At 36.0% G+C, this 14,790-nt stretch overlaps 4 protein-coding genes across 5 annotated transcripts in view; 1 reads left to right on the top strand and 3 right to left on the bottom strand.

Moving 5' to 3' along the window:
* The window catches only part of LOC111394079 (probable ribonuclease P/MRP protein subunit POP5), a 79,389-nt gene extending 65,750 nt beyond the window's left edge, over positions 1-13,639 (bottom strand). Inside the window, exon 1 of the mRNA XM_023019868.1 lies at positions 13,563-13,639. The gene's annotated coding sequence lies outside the window, so the exon portion shown is untranslated. The remainder of the gene's footprint in view (positions 1-13,562) is intronic.
* On the bottom strand, positions 304-5,610 carry LOC111394043 (transmembrane protein 120 homolog). The gene is made up of 10 exons (XM_023019830.1): positions 5,290-5,610; positions 5,140-5,218; positions 4,963-5,057; positions 3,848-3,952; positions 3,664-3,743; positions 2,143-2,233; positions 1,883-1,990; positions 1,307-1,393; positions 997-1,065; positions 304-823 (listed from the first exon to the last, which is right to left on the bottom strand). The coding sequence occupies exons 1-10, from the start codon at positions 5,479-5,481 to the stop codon at positions 701-703; spliced, it is 1,029 nt and encodes a 342-aa protein (XP_022875598.1). The 5' UTR covers positions 5,482-5,610; the 3' UTR covers positions 304-700.
* LOC111394054 (transmembrane emp24 domain-containing protein p24delta9-like) lies at positions 9,030-10,463 on the top strand. Its single transcript, XM_023019836.1, has 4 exons — positions 9,030-9,386; positions 9,494-9,703; positions 9,920-9,996; positions 10,088-10,463. Exons 1-4 carry the CDS (start codon positions 9,171-9,173, stop codon positions 10,230-10,232), a joined length of 648 nt encoding a protein of 215 aa, XP_022875604.1. The 5' UTR covers positions 9,030-9,170; the 3' UTR covers positions 10,233-10,463.
* On the bottom strand, positions 10,850-13,660 carry LOC111394062 (60S ribosomal protein L13-1-like). Of its 2 annotated transcripts, none has more exons than XM_023019844.1 (5): positions 13,563-13,660; positions 12,343-12,458; positions 12,071-12,204; positions 11,397-11,555; positions 10,850-11,317 (listed from the first exon to the last, which is right to left on the bottom strand). In XM_023019844.1, exons 2-5 carry the CDS (start codon positions 12,449-12,451, stop codon positions 11,096-11,098), a joined length of 624 nt encoding a protein of 207 aa, XP_022875612.1. In that variant the 5' UTR covers positions 12,452-12,458; positions 13,563-13,660; the 3' UTR covers positions 10,850-11,095. The 2 variants fall into 2 exon arrangements, with proteins under 2 accessions (XP_022875612.1, XP_022875620.1); XM_023019852.1 differs by having other exon boundaries at positions 12,343-12,461; positions 13,563-13,624.
* Between the last annotated feature and the right edge of the window lie 1,130 nt (positions 13,661-14,790).

Genomic DNA, 14,790 nt, shown 5'->3' with positions numbered 1-14,790 from the left:
TTATTCTTTCATAGATGGACTCCATTTTTCTCTTAACGGTCAAAAAATCAATTATCAAAATTACTTCCAAACAGACTCTAAAGAACAAATTAGGTGGTTGAAACATGCTGCGCTCCCTCTTCAAGCCCAAAAGATTATTTTCCTCTTTCAACCATCGATGTTCTGGTGGACAACACCGCTGTTCTTGCAATTGCAAAGATTTGATCATGAAATATATTGTTACATAATAGATAAAAAGAAATAACTTCTATGAAAATGAAGTAAAAAATTTATCAAAACTCAAAAAGTATCAAAGCTTACATATCATAAATCACCCATTCCATTATCAAACATCTGGAATAATGTGCACACTTTATTTATTACACGAAACCAGTTGACAAATGTTCCAAGGAACAAAACTTCTTCCAAAGAAAAACCAAAGTAATACACATCATTGTGGTAGACTAAGTTTCAAGTGCATGTTTAGTACATAGTAAGATTTTAAGTATTCACACAAAAGCAGGGTGATTAGTTTTTGTTACAGCTGTTACAAACTAATAAATGTCTGATTCCTACATTGTAAGGTCACGATTAATTGCCTATGCATAGAAAGGTCAGACGCAATAAATTCTGCTTAAAGTTGTTACATCCTCACGTTAGCAGACTCATCATATAATAGTCTGTACCGTGTCAGGAAACTCTTGCCATTAAGATCCCTGATTTAATGCTTGCTTCTACCCCTCTTAATTTTTGCTTTAACACGAGACTTTGTCATTAGTGTCTGTACCGTGTTGGCAAAATTTCCAACAGCCATTATAATCAGAAGAATCCCACAAGTAATCACCTGAAATTGGTGAATTGTAGCACCTGATTAACTGTGATATAAAATATATATTTAACAAACTGCTTGAATAAAAATGAAATAAAAACAAGAGTTAAGAGTCAACTTGCAACGTAAAAACAAGCAAAGATAATCATATAAAAATACAAGATTGTGCATTTAATAATTTTATCTACCTGCCACTCAAAGAAGAATCCGGCAAGTGCAGTTTTAAGCAATAAGACTCCAACATATGCTTCAAAACCCTGAAACCAAAAAGCAAAATGCTTAAGTGTAACTTGGATCCTTTCCTGAGTTTAAAACGATGCTAAGCATGGAATATACAGATGAAACGTTTGTATCCATTGAGAAGATTCAGTGTCTTGAAAGGGTATTCGCCAAGCTGACCTCTAGAGATAGCATCTTTTACTACAGAGGCATATATTTTAACATCTAAAGCAAAAATTCGTGCTTTTGTGGAAACAAACAGTCGAGCAGCTTCAATACCTGCAAGATGAAGAGTATAGGGCACAACAACAGTAACTGACCCTCCACTCCAGCAGTTTCTCCCCAGACAACATCCATTCTCCTGGCCTACAAGCAAAAGCAATATCTTAAAAATGTCACAAATAAAGTAATGTAAAAACCTTGCAAGAAAGTGATGGAAGTAAAAATTCCATGTCAGACAGATTTCTGGTTTATATGCCAGAATTTGTTCTTAAGCAATATATTTTACCACAGCTTCGACTATTATGGGAGGATGAAGAAGCTGGGACCTCTATCAGATCCAGATCACAGTAAATTCTGAAAATAAAATTAGTTATAGCTGAAAGACGAGGAAAATGCTCACCTCTACCCCATTTGAGAGCATAAACAATCATGCAAAAGTGTAAATTGATCGAACAAACTTGATAAACTTGTTTACATGTCTTGATAAAAACCTTATGCATGGAAAACCGTAACTTCATCAGAATTAATATAATTTTGAATCAAGGATAACTCAACTTTTAAAACTCAAGCAATCAGGGAGAGAAGAAAAAGCACAAAAGAACTTGTCGGAAAAACTTGATTTTGAGACTACACCTTGCCTAGAGCAATACGTGTATATAGTCTTTGCCGCTGGTATCTATTCTGGAGAATCATTGCAACTCCTTGCATAATTGCCCATTTTAGAAACAACTGTACACCTCTCTGCGATGAACAATTTGATTTCCGATTATCTAACAAAAACAGAAGAAAAGAAAAGAAACAGGACGAAACTAAGCATTGAAGACATAAATAGAAGCTTTTGAGAAGTCAGGTTGGTGTGCATGCTGTGCAGACAAATGACATCGCATAAACACCTGTTTCTGGGCACAATCAGGTCCCCTCTCTATCTCCCAAGTAAGACTTATAAGGGCCATAGCCATAGCACAATAATGGTGTTTGATCCACCTGTAGAAGTAAAAACATGATGCCTTCAAAATATTCAATGCCTTGTGCATGTAACGGAGGTGAAATTTAATGAACATAAGAGAGAGCATGAAAGAAAACGCGTATGCAAGCGGGCACACCACTGAGACTCTCTTCCATCTTTAGTTGGTAATTAAAGAGAACGCATGAGAAAGTTGAACGCGAAAGATCTAACAATTAGCATGTATAAGGAAGAATCTAAATACAGCAATTAAGAAGCTTAAGAAATACTGGCTGAATAAAGTTGATATCACATATTCAAGTCAATTATACACTTCATATTAGACAATGTAGCTCCATAATTCTCATAATCTCCCAACTTTTTGTACCTTTTATTTACTTTCAAGTTTTAATGTGGCAGTGTTGTTTCAATGATGGTGCAACCTGTATACAACGAGGGTACAAAAATACTTCTTCAAGAAATTTATACCTCCCAAACAAAACGAGGTTGATTACCATAGTCATAGGAAACTGAGTCTATTGAGCAGAATGACCAGTTACATCTCTCCAAAATGTAGCTTTTTCCTAAATTGAGATACCTATACAGGCATAAAGTAACCCATCTGACCAACTTTGGCACCTTTTAGTTTTAACTACTACCTCAAAAGAAATCTTGAACTAACCAAAGCACTGCTCAGAAAGTAAATTAGAAAGATCAAGAAACGTTGCCCAACAATTTGCCAAATAATAGGTGGTTTGAACTTCACCATATTATTTAACAACCAAAATCAATAAATAAATAAATAAATAATTCCCGGACCTAGATTCTCATTTATCAAAAGTAGCGCCACAAGTATCTCACGGAAGAAGTTACAGTTTGACAGATAGCATGTTCAGCTAAGCTTATAAGGTGCTATAGTCCCAGTGTATTCCGAGCTCAATAACATTAAAAAATAGAAGTGAGTTAGAGTAAATTTTATTTTATTTTTTTCTTAATTAACACTTCGTTATTTACTACTTCAGTTAGATTTAAAGTTCATGACATTATTATTGATTACTGAAATTGAATTACAGAATTTCTTCGTTTCTTCTCCAAATTTCTCTCTCTCCCTCTCTCTCTCTTTTTCCATGTTTCCCTATTTCTCTCTCTCTCATTCTGTGTTCTGCATCAACTCCTGTGGCATTTGCCACAAACAAATTAATTGTATTGATGTTGCCTCCAATTTATCATTGACCACTCCAGTTCTATCTTTAACTAAACAGTAGTCAATCAGATACACCCAATCACCATAACATTCTACATAAAATTCCATCCATGATGGAATGAGAACCAAAAATTTAAACTTCTAATTCTACGATAGAAAAAAGAAGAGCAAAGTCAAGTGTGACGCAGAGATCTAAATCCCAACCCATCCCACATCACCAAAAAAATAAAAAATAAAAATAAAAAGGAGATTGTCTTATACAATTACCATGGACGTATGTCACTTCCATTAACTCTCAGGATATTTTCTCTCAATGCCAAACCTGTGTAGAGATACAGCAACCATGCCTGGAGTAAAGAAATTAAGAAGGGAAGCAAAGAGTCTCAGCATACTTCCCCATAAAAAGCATGACTGCCAACAAAAATTAAATTGAGAAAAAAATACTGTATACCTGATAAAGTTGTACTGGCAATGCAGGCAGACATCCATCCCAAATCCATGACCTTAACATCAGCAGCAGCGATGGGAAAAAAAGGAACAAAAATGACGTCCTATCCTGCCATGAGACATATTAGACATGATCAATAGTTAGCAAGCATCTTACATGCACAACTGCTTCGTCATCAAATATTAAGAGAACCAGTGAAAGTGAAAGCTTTAAATCCCCATCAAGACACAATTTCTACAAGCAACTAAGCAATTTTATCAAAATTACAATAGGCCTTTTCTACATACACATGATAGTAGAAATTAAAAAGACGACTCTTTAGAAAAATATCCTATTCTCGTGACTCATCCTCAATGCCGGTGAGGCTCCACTGTAAAGTAGTCTGCCCTATAACCCACAACCACCACAGAGGAGCCACCCCCACCAGGCAGGCCGCCATGGGTCATAATGCACTATTCGCCCTCCATTTTCTCATTAGGAGAGAGTAAACAACATATAGGTTGGAGTTCTCACCATCTTGGGACTCCATGAACCAATGTCGCTTGAATTATATGGTCAACACAGAAGCCTATGTTCCATTTTTGAAGAGAGAGGATGGCTTGTGGAGATTTTGGGTTGACCATAGGGAAAAAAACGAAAAATAAACTGATATATTTCCTACAGGGAACCAGGAATGCATCTCGAGTAACTTTTACATCATCTTTTAGGAACAATTCACAACAAACGTGCTAAGATAGAAATAGTCAGTTTGCCTGAGAGCAATTTTGAATTATCAACAGCAACTAGATTTTTAATATACTACCTATATCTTCTTTTGTGTTAACATGATAAGCCCCTTGATGACTGTATATAAGTGAACATTCCGCTAGATTTGACATACCTATAGTAACAATTGCTTACCATTTCAATCATTGTAAACATGGGTACTAAATACTTTATTTTGTTATTCGACCATTACTTTGCCATCACAAGCTTATATCCCCCAAAATTCAGAATTTAATCTTAAAATTACCTACTTATATGCATTTTCAGCAATAACAACACTCATATTAATATAATAGATAAAGTTTTCAAGCAAAATATAAACTGGTAAGACATATTTTTGGTCGAAATCATACTCTGAAATTATTATATTCATCCTTCACCTTCAACTGCACATCTTTTCTAGTTGCCCGAACATTAATCGGCCCCAAAAACATCTTCAAAAAGCTTCCTGCATATATAAAGAACACTAATTCATTCTCACGTCTATATAAATCCCGCAGACCAGAAAAAAAGAAAACTAAAAAACACACCATGAGATTTGCTCGGAAGAAATGCCGCTGCATCACCTTCACTCAAAATGTATCTCGCTTTAATCAGCTCCTCATCCAGCTAAAAATAAAAACAAAATCAGAAATAAACAAACACTGAACATGCATGTATAACATTACTCTACTATGTACTTTGTCGTCATGTTTCAAGTTCCGGAGGGACTGGATGTGGGAGTCGAGTGAGGCAACGCGCTGGCGGAGCTCGTCTTCTTCGCGGGAAGTGCGCGAGATTAATGCCGCCGCCGAGTCCTGCAACTCCTTGGCCTGCTCCACCAGTCTGGCAATATCGTCTCCCGCGACTCGATCGTCCGGAGAATCTCCCATGTTTGCACCGCTAGATGCGAAATTGATCCAAACTTTTATTCGATTTAGATGCTACAACAACAATTCAGTGAGGGTGAAGTAAAATTGAAAAATAAGAGAATCTAGAAGGAGGTGAGGTGAATGGTGTTGAATTAATTTCCTAATTTTTTTTGAGAAATTTGCATCATTGGTATTCAATTTATTAATTAAATAGCAAGTCGGTTCCAAATTTTAAATTAGAATTGTTGCGCACAGCTCAAGTGACCGAACATCCAAATCTTCCCCAGAATATCACATGGCCTTCATGAAAATATAAGGCCCTATTTTCTTTACTGTTTTCAGGCTTTTTCTGTTTTCGATTTTTCAAAACGTTGAAAATGTGTTCTCTTTCCTGTTTTCGAAAATGAAAAAAAAATAAATTTGTGAAGAAAACACAAAACGACTTTTTTGTCGTTTTGGGCGTTTTCAGTGTAAAATTTGAAAAAATTGAAAACGCGGGAAACATCCTTTTTTTTTTTTTTTTTGGGGGGGGGGGGGGGGGATTCTCAAAATTTCAAAAAAATTTAAAAATTAATTTTTTTTTTTTTTTGAGGTGGTGTTGTGGTGATTCTCAAAATTTCAAAAAAAAAAAAATCATTTTTTTTTGTTTTGAGAAACTAACAAAAAGAATGCATTTTCAACAATTTCAAAACAAAAACTCAATACACAAAACTCAAAATGAATTCAAAACTCAAAATACAAAATTGAAACACAAAGAAAACACCCCTAACTTACTTCAAATTTTGAGAACCACGCAAGAGGCAAAACCTAATTTTCAAAGTCAGGTTCCTGGTTGTCATCCTTTAAAAAATTAAATTGTTTTTTACAGTATCATTCCCCACCACATATTTTCACAATAAAATATTTTACACACAAACCAATAAAATTTTCTTACTTTTTAATCATACATTCTCCAAAAAACACTATTTAGTAACTCATTATTCCCAAATAAATTCTATCACGTAAAACCTCCGACTTTTTAGAGACTTTTACTGAATATAATTTTGTCATTTGAGACTAATTATGCAATTGTAGTGATTATTGAGAATCAACTTGCTTCTTTTTAAAGATTGAGGATTAACTTACTATTTTAAGAAATTTTCTTTGGGGTCCTTGTATTATGTGAAATAGAGCAAAGAGGTCAAAATCTTCTATTTGTAATTGTATCCAGAATATTTCAGTTTTATAGTTGTGTATTCTGATAAGGGATTAAGAGCTGCTTAAGAATTTTTCGCTATTGTATTCTGTTTGCAATGTGCATTTCAGATTAAAATCTCAAACACATTTTCAACCCCATATCTTCTGAGACCAACAACTTTTAATCTGATTTTTAAGTTAAACCAAACATGTCTAATTGTCTTGTATTGTTTGTGTGTGAATCACCCCCATTTAATTAACTTTTATTAAAATTTACTAAAAATCTTATTTTTAGCTAAATCAGACATATCTAATTGTCGTGGATCATTCGTGTATGAATCACTCTTATTTTATTAGCTTTTATTAAAACTACTAATAGTCTAATTTTTAGTTAGATCAAACAAGTTTAATTATCTTGGATCATTATTGTGTGAATCACTCTTTTAGCTTGATTATTTTTTCTTATTGGCTTGACTAATGCTTGTATTTGTCCTTTGTCATGTAAGATTAAGTTTAAGAAGTTAACCTTCCATCTTTCTGATGAAGCTTATTCCAAAAGATTTTCGAAAATGACAACTAGTTTAGTCACAAAATTCGTTCCATATGAAAGTTTCCGGGTTGCATTTATTCTAAAGAAGGGCATGGTCCTTTCGAAATAAAATTTTATTTTTTAATAGTCAAATTAATACTTTCGGTATTGAATTATAGTCTAGATTACGGCCCTCCTTCTTGGCCAGGGTTGGAGACGGGGGAAAACGGGCGCCCACATTGTACCCTTATTGGAGGGACGGCTGTCAGTATGGCTTTTCCCTTTAGATTATTAGAGCCACAATCTAAAAGCAGTCCCTTTTCTTAAATCAGCGGGTATTTTATTAAAGCACTGAGATCAATTGAACTCCACCTATGTTTTGGTTCTATCTAAACCTAGTTGGTTGACATCTAATTTTGTCCTTATGAATCACTCAATATCTTTCATCAGTGGGACCCTAGACGTGACACGTATTGTGATGCATATCTGCTCCAGCATTAAGTCAACACAATTCGTACACAAGAAGAAAATTATCAAAAGAGAAGGTGATGAGCAAATTAGATAAAAATAAAAATAAAAAAAATGAAAACTTTGGCATGCTAGTGAGAAAAGTAGAAATGACTGATTCAAAAAGAAAATGAAAATGAAAAAATAGAAATGGCCCAATACAATTAGCATTATTCTACAATTAGCTTTTCAATCGAGTTAAAACATCGTATAGTAATAATACCGATTTATTCTCAATATGATTAGTTGTCCAAATGAGTTTAAAAGAATGCGTAGCAATAGTTCTATTTGATTCCCAATGGCGTTATGGGCTGCAATTGAGGTTTCAAAATATGTTGAATCATCCAAATATATCCAATCTCGAATGTGAAAAGCATGGCCAAGCCTGTCATTCCCTTGGTATGGGTGGTCGGCCTCTACGCATGGACAAGGCCGGTTCTGGGCCTCAGGATGAAATGGGGCCTCAAAAAGTTTTCCAAAGTCCAAAAATCACTATTATGGAATTTCCTCAATTTTCTTACATAGATATTTTATGGTAGTGCAAATAAAGTAGGGGCCTTTCTACCAATAACGTCTTTCAATTTGTTGCTGCTTTTGATTTTTTTTTAAATATAAGATATTTTTGATAATAAATAGTAGGCACCATCCCCATGCCTAACTAATTTTCATAAAATCTTTATATTATACCAGGGGCGGACCCAAAATTATTTTCCAGTGGGGGCGAAACAAAAAAAAAAAAAAAAGGAAAAAAAAAGAGCTAACATAAATTGTGAAAGTAAAAGAATATTTTGAGAATCGAACTCGAGGTTTTCTAGTTCCTACTTCTAAAGCAATAATAACCACTGGACCAAATACTCAACATTTGTCTAGGAATTTTTCTCAAGCTATTTGAAATTTCAGTGGGGGCAACTGCCCCCACTGGGCCCTTAATGGGTCCGCCCCTGTATTATACTTCTTGAAAACGAAAATTGATTCTCGATCCAATCAAACGATGAGTATCAAAGGTATAATGTTTCTTATCATGAGAAACACCATGTTTGATGCCAATATACTTGTAAAAAAATTATGCGTAGGGACCTCATGATAACTTATCGTCTAGGGCCTAAAAATTTTCAGGACCGCCCTGCGCATGGACTCATTTTTTCGAACTTTATGCTTGAGTGAAAAGCAAATCTTTTATTCCATAAGGGTTTACTATGAGATTAAATTATTCAAGTGGAGAACAGTGAAAAGAAGAAGCACTTCAATACTGCGTTCTATTAGCTCCTCAATTTTGATGCATTTCATGCAACCCTTTATGGGGGACCAGCTGCTCAATTTTTTCAATTATCTTACACTTTAGAATTTTTACTTTTTAAACATGCTCTCAAAACAAAACGTGAGAGTGTAACGAACCAGCAAGAATGGATCTCCAACAGTTTCTGTTCCAAAAATAGTCATATTTTAATATTGTTCTTTCTTTCTTCCGTTCATTCTTTATCTTTAATCCAACAGCACAATGTTGAAACTCAATCCCACGATTCTGATTTTCCTAGGTCTAACAATTACGATAATTTCACCAGTGGTTCATTCAATTCGCTTCGACCTCCCATCAGGAACCACAAAATGCATAACAGAAGATCTCATGGAGCATGCCATGACAGTCGGAAAGTACTCTGTCGCCAATCCCAACGTCGGTCATCCAATTCCCGACACCTACAAGATCAATGTCCGCGTAAGCCATTTATACAATTCAACTTCACATTTTCCTTAATTTTTTCTGTAAATCTATATAGGTTGTGCTGTATTTAGAGTAAGAGTTGGTTTGTTATTGAAATATAGGTGACCTCGGCCCACGGGGGAATATATCACCATGCGGATCATGTGGCTTCTGGAACTTTCGCGTTTACTGCGAATGAGGAGGGTGGTTACATAGCTTGTTTCTGGGCACCAGAACATTGGCCTGCGCTTATGATTGCAATCGAGTTCGAGTGGAAATCTGGTGTTGCAGCTAAGGATTGGTCAAATGTCGCCAAGAAAGGAAAGATCGAAGTAAGAATTCACTTTTTAAAAATTGGCAAGATGCTAACGAAGATTCAAAAGTAGCTGTTAAAATTTACCCTTTTGAGAATCCTGTAGTGACATGTGTCACCACTCTTCTCTTGAAAGTAGCCCTCGTTACGAGTAACATTTTTTGAAATGTATTTGAGACAAATACAAATTAGGACTAAATCATTTTTATTTTTATTTTTTGGGTTCCACCTCTAGGTAATGGAGCTCGAGTTGAAGAAATTGTTTGATACAGTAACGTCCATTCATGATGAAATGTTCTATCTTCGTGAAAGGTTAGAATATCGTCCTAGTCCCATTTCCTGTAATTTTCTACAAGTTCGTCTACACCACAGCGTTTATTTGTTTCCTGTTTGGCTTTCCCAGGGAGATTGAAATGCAAGCTCTCAATACAGCAACTTATTCCAAGATGGCCACCTTTAGTTATCTTTCTATCTTTGTTTGTCTGTCTGTGGCTGCCTTCCAACTATGGCATTTGAAGTCATTCTTTCAAAAGAAGAAGCTCATCTAGTTTTTAAGTGAAGATCAAGAATCTACTCTTTTCATATGGATTGCAAGGAGGTATGGAGAATCAATTCTACAGCTCTCTTGAACAGTTTTTTGAAAACTCGCTTCTAGCATGCGTTGTACTATGTTGTTTCTGTATTTGATTTCATATTTTTGACCAGAAATATGGTTATGGATTCAGTCAGTAACAGAGCAAAGACTACCATCATATTATTTAAATTGTTACTTTTGTCAAGGGATCTTAATTAATCTATCTGAATTATAAAATGACTAATTGAAGAAATTTGAGACCAAACGGCTCTTTAAACTTTCGATCCTTGCAGCATTTGATTTTGAGCTTTGAACAACCTTATCCAGAAACCAACTACAGGTTTTGTATCAATTAAGTCTCCAGGATCCTCGAATTTCACCTTCACGCTGAGCTCTTCTAATGAGTTTACGAGATTCTGATGCCCATCAACAAACTCTATCAACAAAGAACTAAATATTGCCAGTAATGATGCACTTGCACTTTCATGTCTATCAACAAAGAAGATTAGACTCGTATTCCAATTTTCCCATGTGGTTGTTGGGGAAAGGGAAAGCTTAAGCATTACAATTCACATTTAGACAGCGACGTCATTTAATTTCTCATACCACAACATAGTTCTGAATTTCAATTATTCCTCAATAAACAGCATGTAAACACCAAGAAAGAGACTTTCGTGAAAAGGGAAATCCACGTAAAATGATGTAAAGACAAAATCTCTCAACATTCATACATTCCACCTTATAATTGCTAGAATTACTGGCCAAAACAAAATAAAGTAAATAACTTCAGTTTCTAAAAACAGAGCAGATTCAGACATCCGCAGCTGCTAAAACTCACTATTTCTTCTCTTCCTTCTCAGCCTCGGCAGCCCTCTTGGCCCTGACACCAACATGGCGTGCATTCGTTCGCTCAATACGCAGCTTGTCATATGCCTTGAACGACTTCATCTCATCCGTAACCTTCACAAGCTCGACTGTTGGTTTCTCACGCACAATAGGCAAGTAAGGACCTTGCACTTGTGTGGCAGTTGCCAACTCCTCAGGAGCAGAATCACCAGCCTGCAGAAAGGAAAGGCATTCTTGAACTGTCTTACATATTAAAGGGAAGGGAATTTTTTTGTTCTGAAAGGGTGTGTACCTTAAATTTGCGGGTGCGTCTTGGGAAGACAACTAATTTGGCTTTGTATGTCTTCAGCCTCTGAACATTAGTTTGGAAACCCTCCAAAGAACTGTTCCTACGGCGATGATCAACTGCAATGCCAATGGTTGGAGCATATTTCTTTGGGATTCCAGCAGCCTGTTTGTAGCATAGAGAATTATATAAAACACCACAAGCAGCATTCAAATGGTAACACACAAAGCAACAGGAAAAGTGATGACACATACTTCTAGGAACTTGGACTAAGCAGAGATAGAGATATCTACAAGTCCATTAGAAAGTCGATATAGCAAAAAATACAGAAAGGGAAGTCCATGATGCAAATCTCTTGAATTCATCTAGTGAATAATACAAAGGTGACACTCATTTATATAAGCAGAGATAGAGATATCTACAAGTCCATTAGAAAGTTGATATAACAAAAAAATCAGAAAGGAAAGTCCGTGATGCAATCTCTTGAAATCATCTAGTGAATAATACAAAGGTGACACTCATTTACAACTAAAAAATGTCGATATTCTGGACAAAATTCATTTTTCTAAGAGAAATAAAACACTTAATCAGCATAACCATTAAAACAGCCAAGCAAAGGCAGCAATAATTTAAGGTATTTACTGAAGTCAAACTTGCATTTTAGCTAAAAAAAATCTCACCTTGAGTTCCTCGAGAGAAAATCCCCTTCCAGCTCTGACTTTCATATTGTATTTCAAGGTTTGACCATGAACAATAGGACGAAGAGGTCCAGATGTAGGCCTAGGGAAGATCTTCACAGCCTTCTTTTGTCTAGCTGAAAAACATATCAATCAAAGAAGAATCAAGCAAGACATCAATCAAATATTTAGAATGAGTAACAACTAAAAGCCAAACAAGCATTATACAAATATTTTGTTAATGAAAGAAATAAGGCAGAAAAATAGTCACTGACCTATTCTTCTCCTGGTCTTGCGAGCAGGCTGGTTGAACCATGTCTTCACATAGTTCTGCCAGTGCTTTCTGAAGTGTCCATTAGGAATGACATTGTTGTGCTTAACCATGGTTTACCTATTGTAAAACGGATAGAGAAATAAAATTAGACCTTTCAAACAGCCATCCCATCCTGCTAAAAATAGGCTCTCCACAATCATGATAAATCAAAGAAATTTTAAAGCAGGATCTAGAAAATCAACTGATATATGCAGCCACATGAATGCGAATAAAAAAAAAAAAAATGATTTTGTTTTCAGCACATCAGATCGGACAACGAAATCCAAAAAAATGAAAACTGGTCATCCACATGTTTCATGATTAAAGTGTATATATACTGAATAATTCATATAACTAATATTTTTGAGACCCTAACACAGTCCAAGAAAACCATAGTAAATATATATGCTACATTTACAAATACTGTGTTAAAAGTAACCATTTGCATGATGAACTCACAGCACCTGAACAGATGCATTACGAATTTAATGAATATCACATATATCAGCAACAATGAGAATAATATAAAAGCCTCTACAGATCACACGCACTAATAACTTCTTTTAAAAATTTTAGGTAGATTGAATCTCTTCGCATACAAAATTACTAAAAGCCTTTTCGAATTAACACTTGTTTGAGCAGTCAAATATAGTTTTTGATGGAAACTGCATATTTATGAAATGACAAATATAAAGTAGCTGTCATTATTGAAGGGATATTAGAATTAGAAGAAGCAGAAACAAGCAAAAACAACAAACTCTAAATATCACGAAACCAGGTATAATTCGGAATTCGTAAGTTTTCATTTTCCTGAAACAGATAACAGAAAATCATATAGGCTACACAAAAATAAAAAATAAAATAATAAAATGAAAAGTAAGGTAAACCACGGAACACCCTCAAGCAGTTGAATAAGCTCAAATCATATTATTTTTCAGGTACCCAGACTACATAAAGAAAAACCTAAAAGCGTTCAGCACCTTTTAACTTCATTTTCCTACACTCATTTCCCAGCAAACAAAAGAAAACGTTTCAACTGGGAAGTTTCAATCTCACTTGAATTCATAAGAACGCGTTAACATGGGAATTGATATAAATGATTTTCATATCAACAAAGGCTGATCTACATACAACATAATTAGGCATAGACATCAAATGAAGAATTATTAGGGTTACACTTACAGCGGCGTTTGGAACGGGGGTGGAACTGCCGAACCGGCTCTGCTGGTAATTGTGTGATTGAGGCGCGTCTGGCGTTTTATGTGGGAGGAGGGTTAATCTAAAACCCTACATTTTAAAGTAGGCCCAATTTGTGTATATTGGGCCAGACAGCTGCTGAGAAGTAACGGGCTTGGGCCAATAGCGAAATGGGTTACTATTTAATTTGTGTGGAAATTACACAATTCCAGGCATTTAAAAATCCCAATGCAAAAGTCAGATAAGATGGTTTTTAATGTAGATTTCATGTTTTAATTTAACTATAATATTAATAATATTAATACAAAATATTTCATCCCTAATTCAACCCTAAAATTCTGAAAATCATTTCACAGAGCCGCTTCTCTCTATGAACTTCTCCTCATCGGCGTCGCCTCCGTCCGTTCCCCTCATCCGGTACCAAACTCCTCAACGGCGGCAGCAAGGCGACGGGTGCAGTGGTGCATCACTGAGGGAGATTCCAGGCACAGCAAGACGATGCTCCTGTCGTTGAAGCTATGTAGTGCAGACTCGGCTTTGTTGCTGTAGATGGCGGAGCTTGAGCAAGACGATCTGGTGGCAAGGCGAAGTAGAGAAGTGTAGTGAGGCGAGGCGGCATTGCTGTGGTTGTATGGTCGTCTCGTCGCCTCAGGTTAATTTTTTCGATTGCGATCTACTTTGTAGTCTGCGGTGGCGATGGGTGGATGTGGATGGTGGTTTGTGTGTGGAGGCATGGGTGACGGGATCTAGTGTTTTTTTTTCATTGTTGTGGTGGTTGGTTTCTTTTACCGTGGTGGTGGGTTTTGTGTTGCAATGGTGAGGGATGGCCGGTGATGTGGTGCTTGCTGTGGTGGAACGGGATCGGGTGTAGTGTTGCAGGAGTGTGGTGGTTGCAATGGTTTGGTGCAAGAGGTGATTGGGTGGTGGTGCACTGGTGGTGGGGTGTTTCGAATCTGTGACCAACCATTTAGACATTTGTGACCAACTATTTCGCTGATTTGTGATCAGAAATTAGGTATATGTCACTAAAAATTTGTTGGTGGTGGCGAGATGGTGGTTGGCGATTGTGTGATGGTGTGGTGTGGTGCAGTCGGTCGATGTATTTTGATAGTCGTTTTGGTTGTTGTTGGCGGTGGTCGTGGTGGTGTTGTGGCAGGGCGGAGTGTAATAGTGTTTGTGACCAATTATTTTGGTTGCTCTGTGATCAAGAATT

Source organism: Olea europaea, chromosome 1, assembly GCF_002742605.1.
Source record: "Olea europaea var. sylvestris chromosome 1, O_europaea_v1, whole genome shotgun sequence".
In the NCBI taxonomy this organism is placed as follows: domain Eukaryota; kingdom Viridiplantae; phylum Streptophyta; class Magnoliopsida; order Lamiales; family Oleaceae; genus Olea; species Olea europaea.
This window is presented reverse-complemented; position numbering and strand designations above follow the sequence as displayed.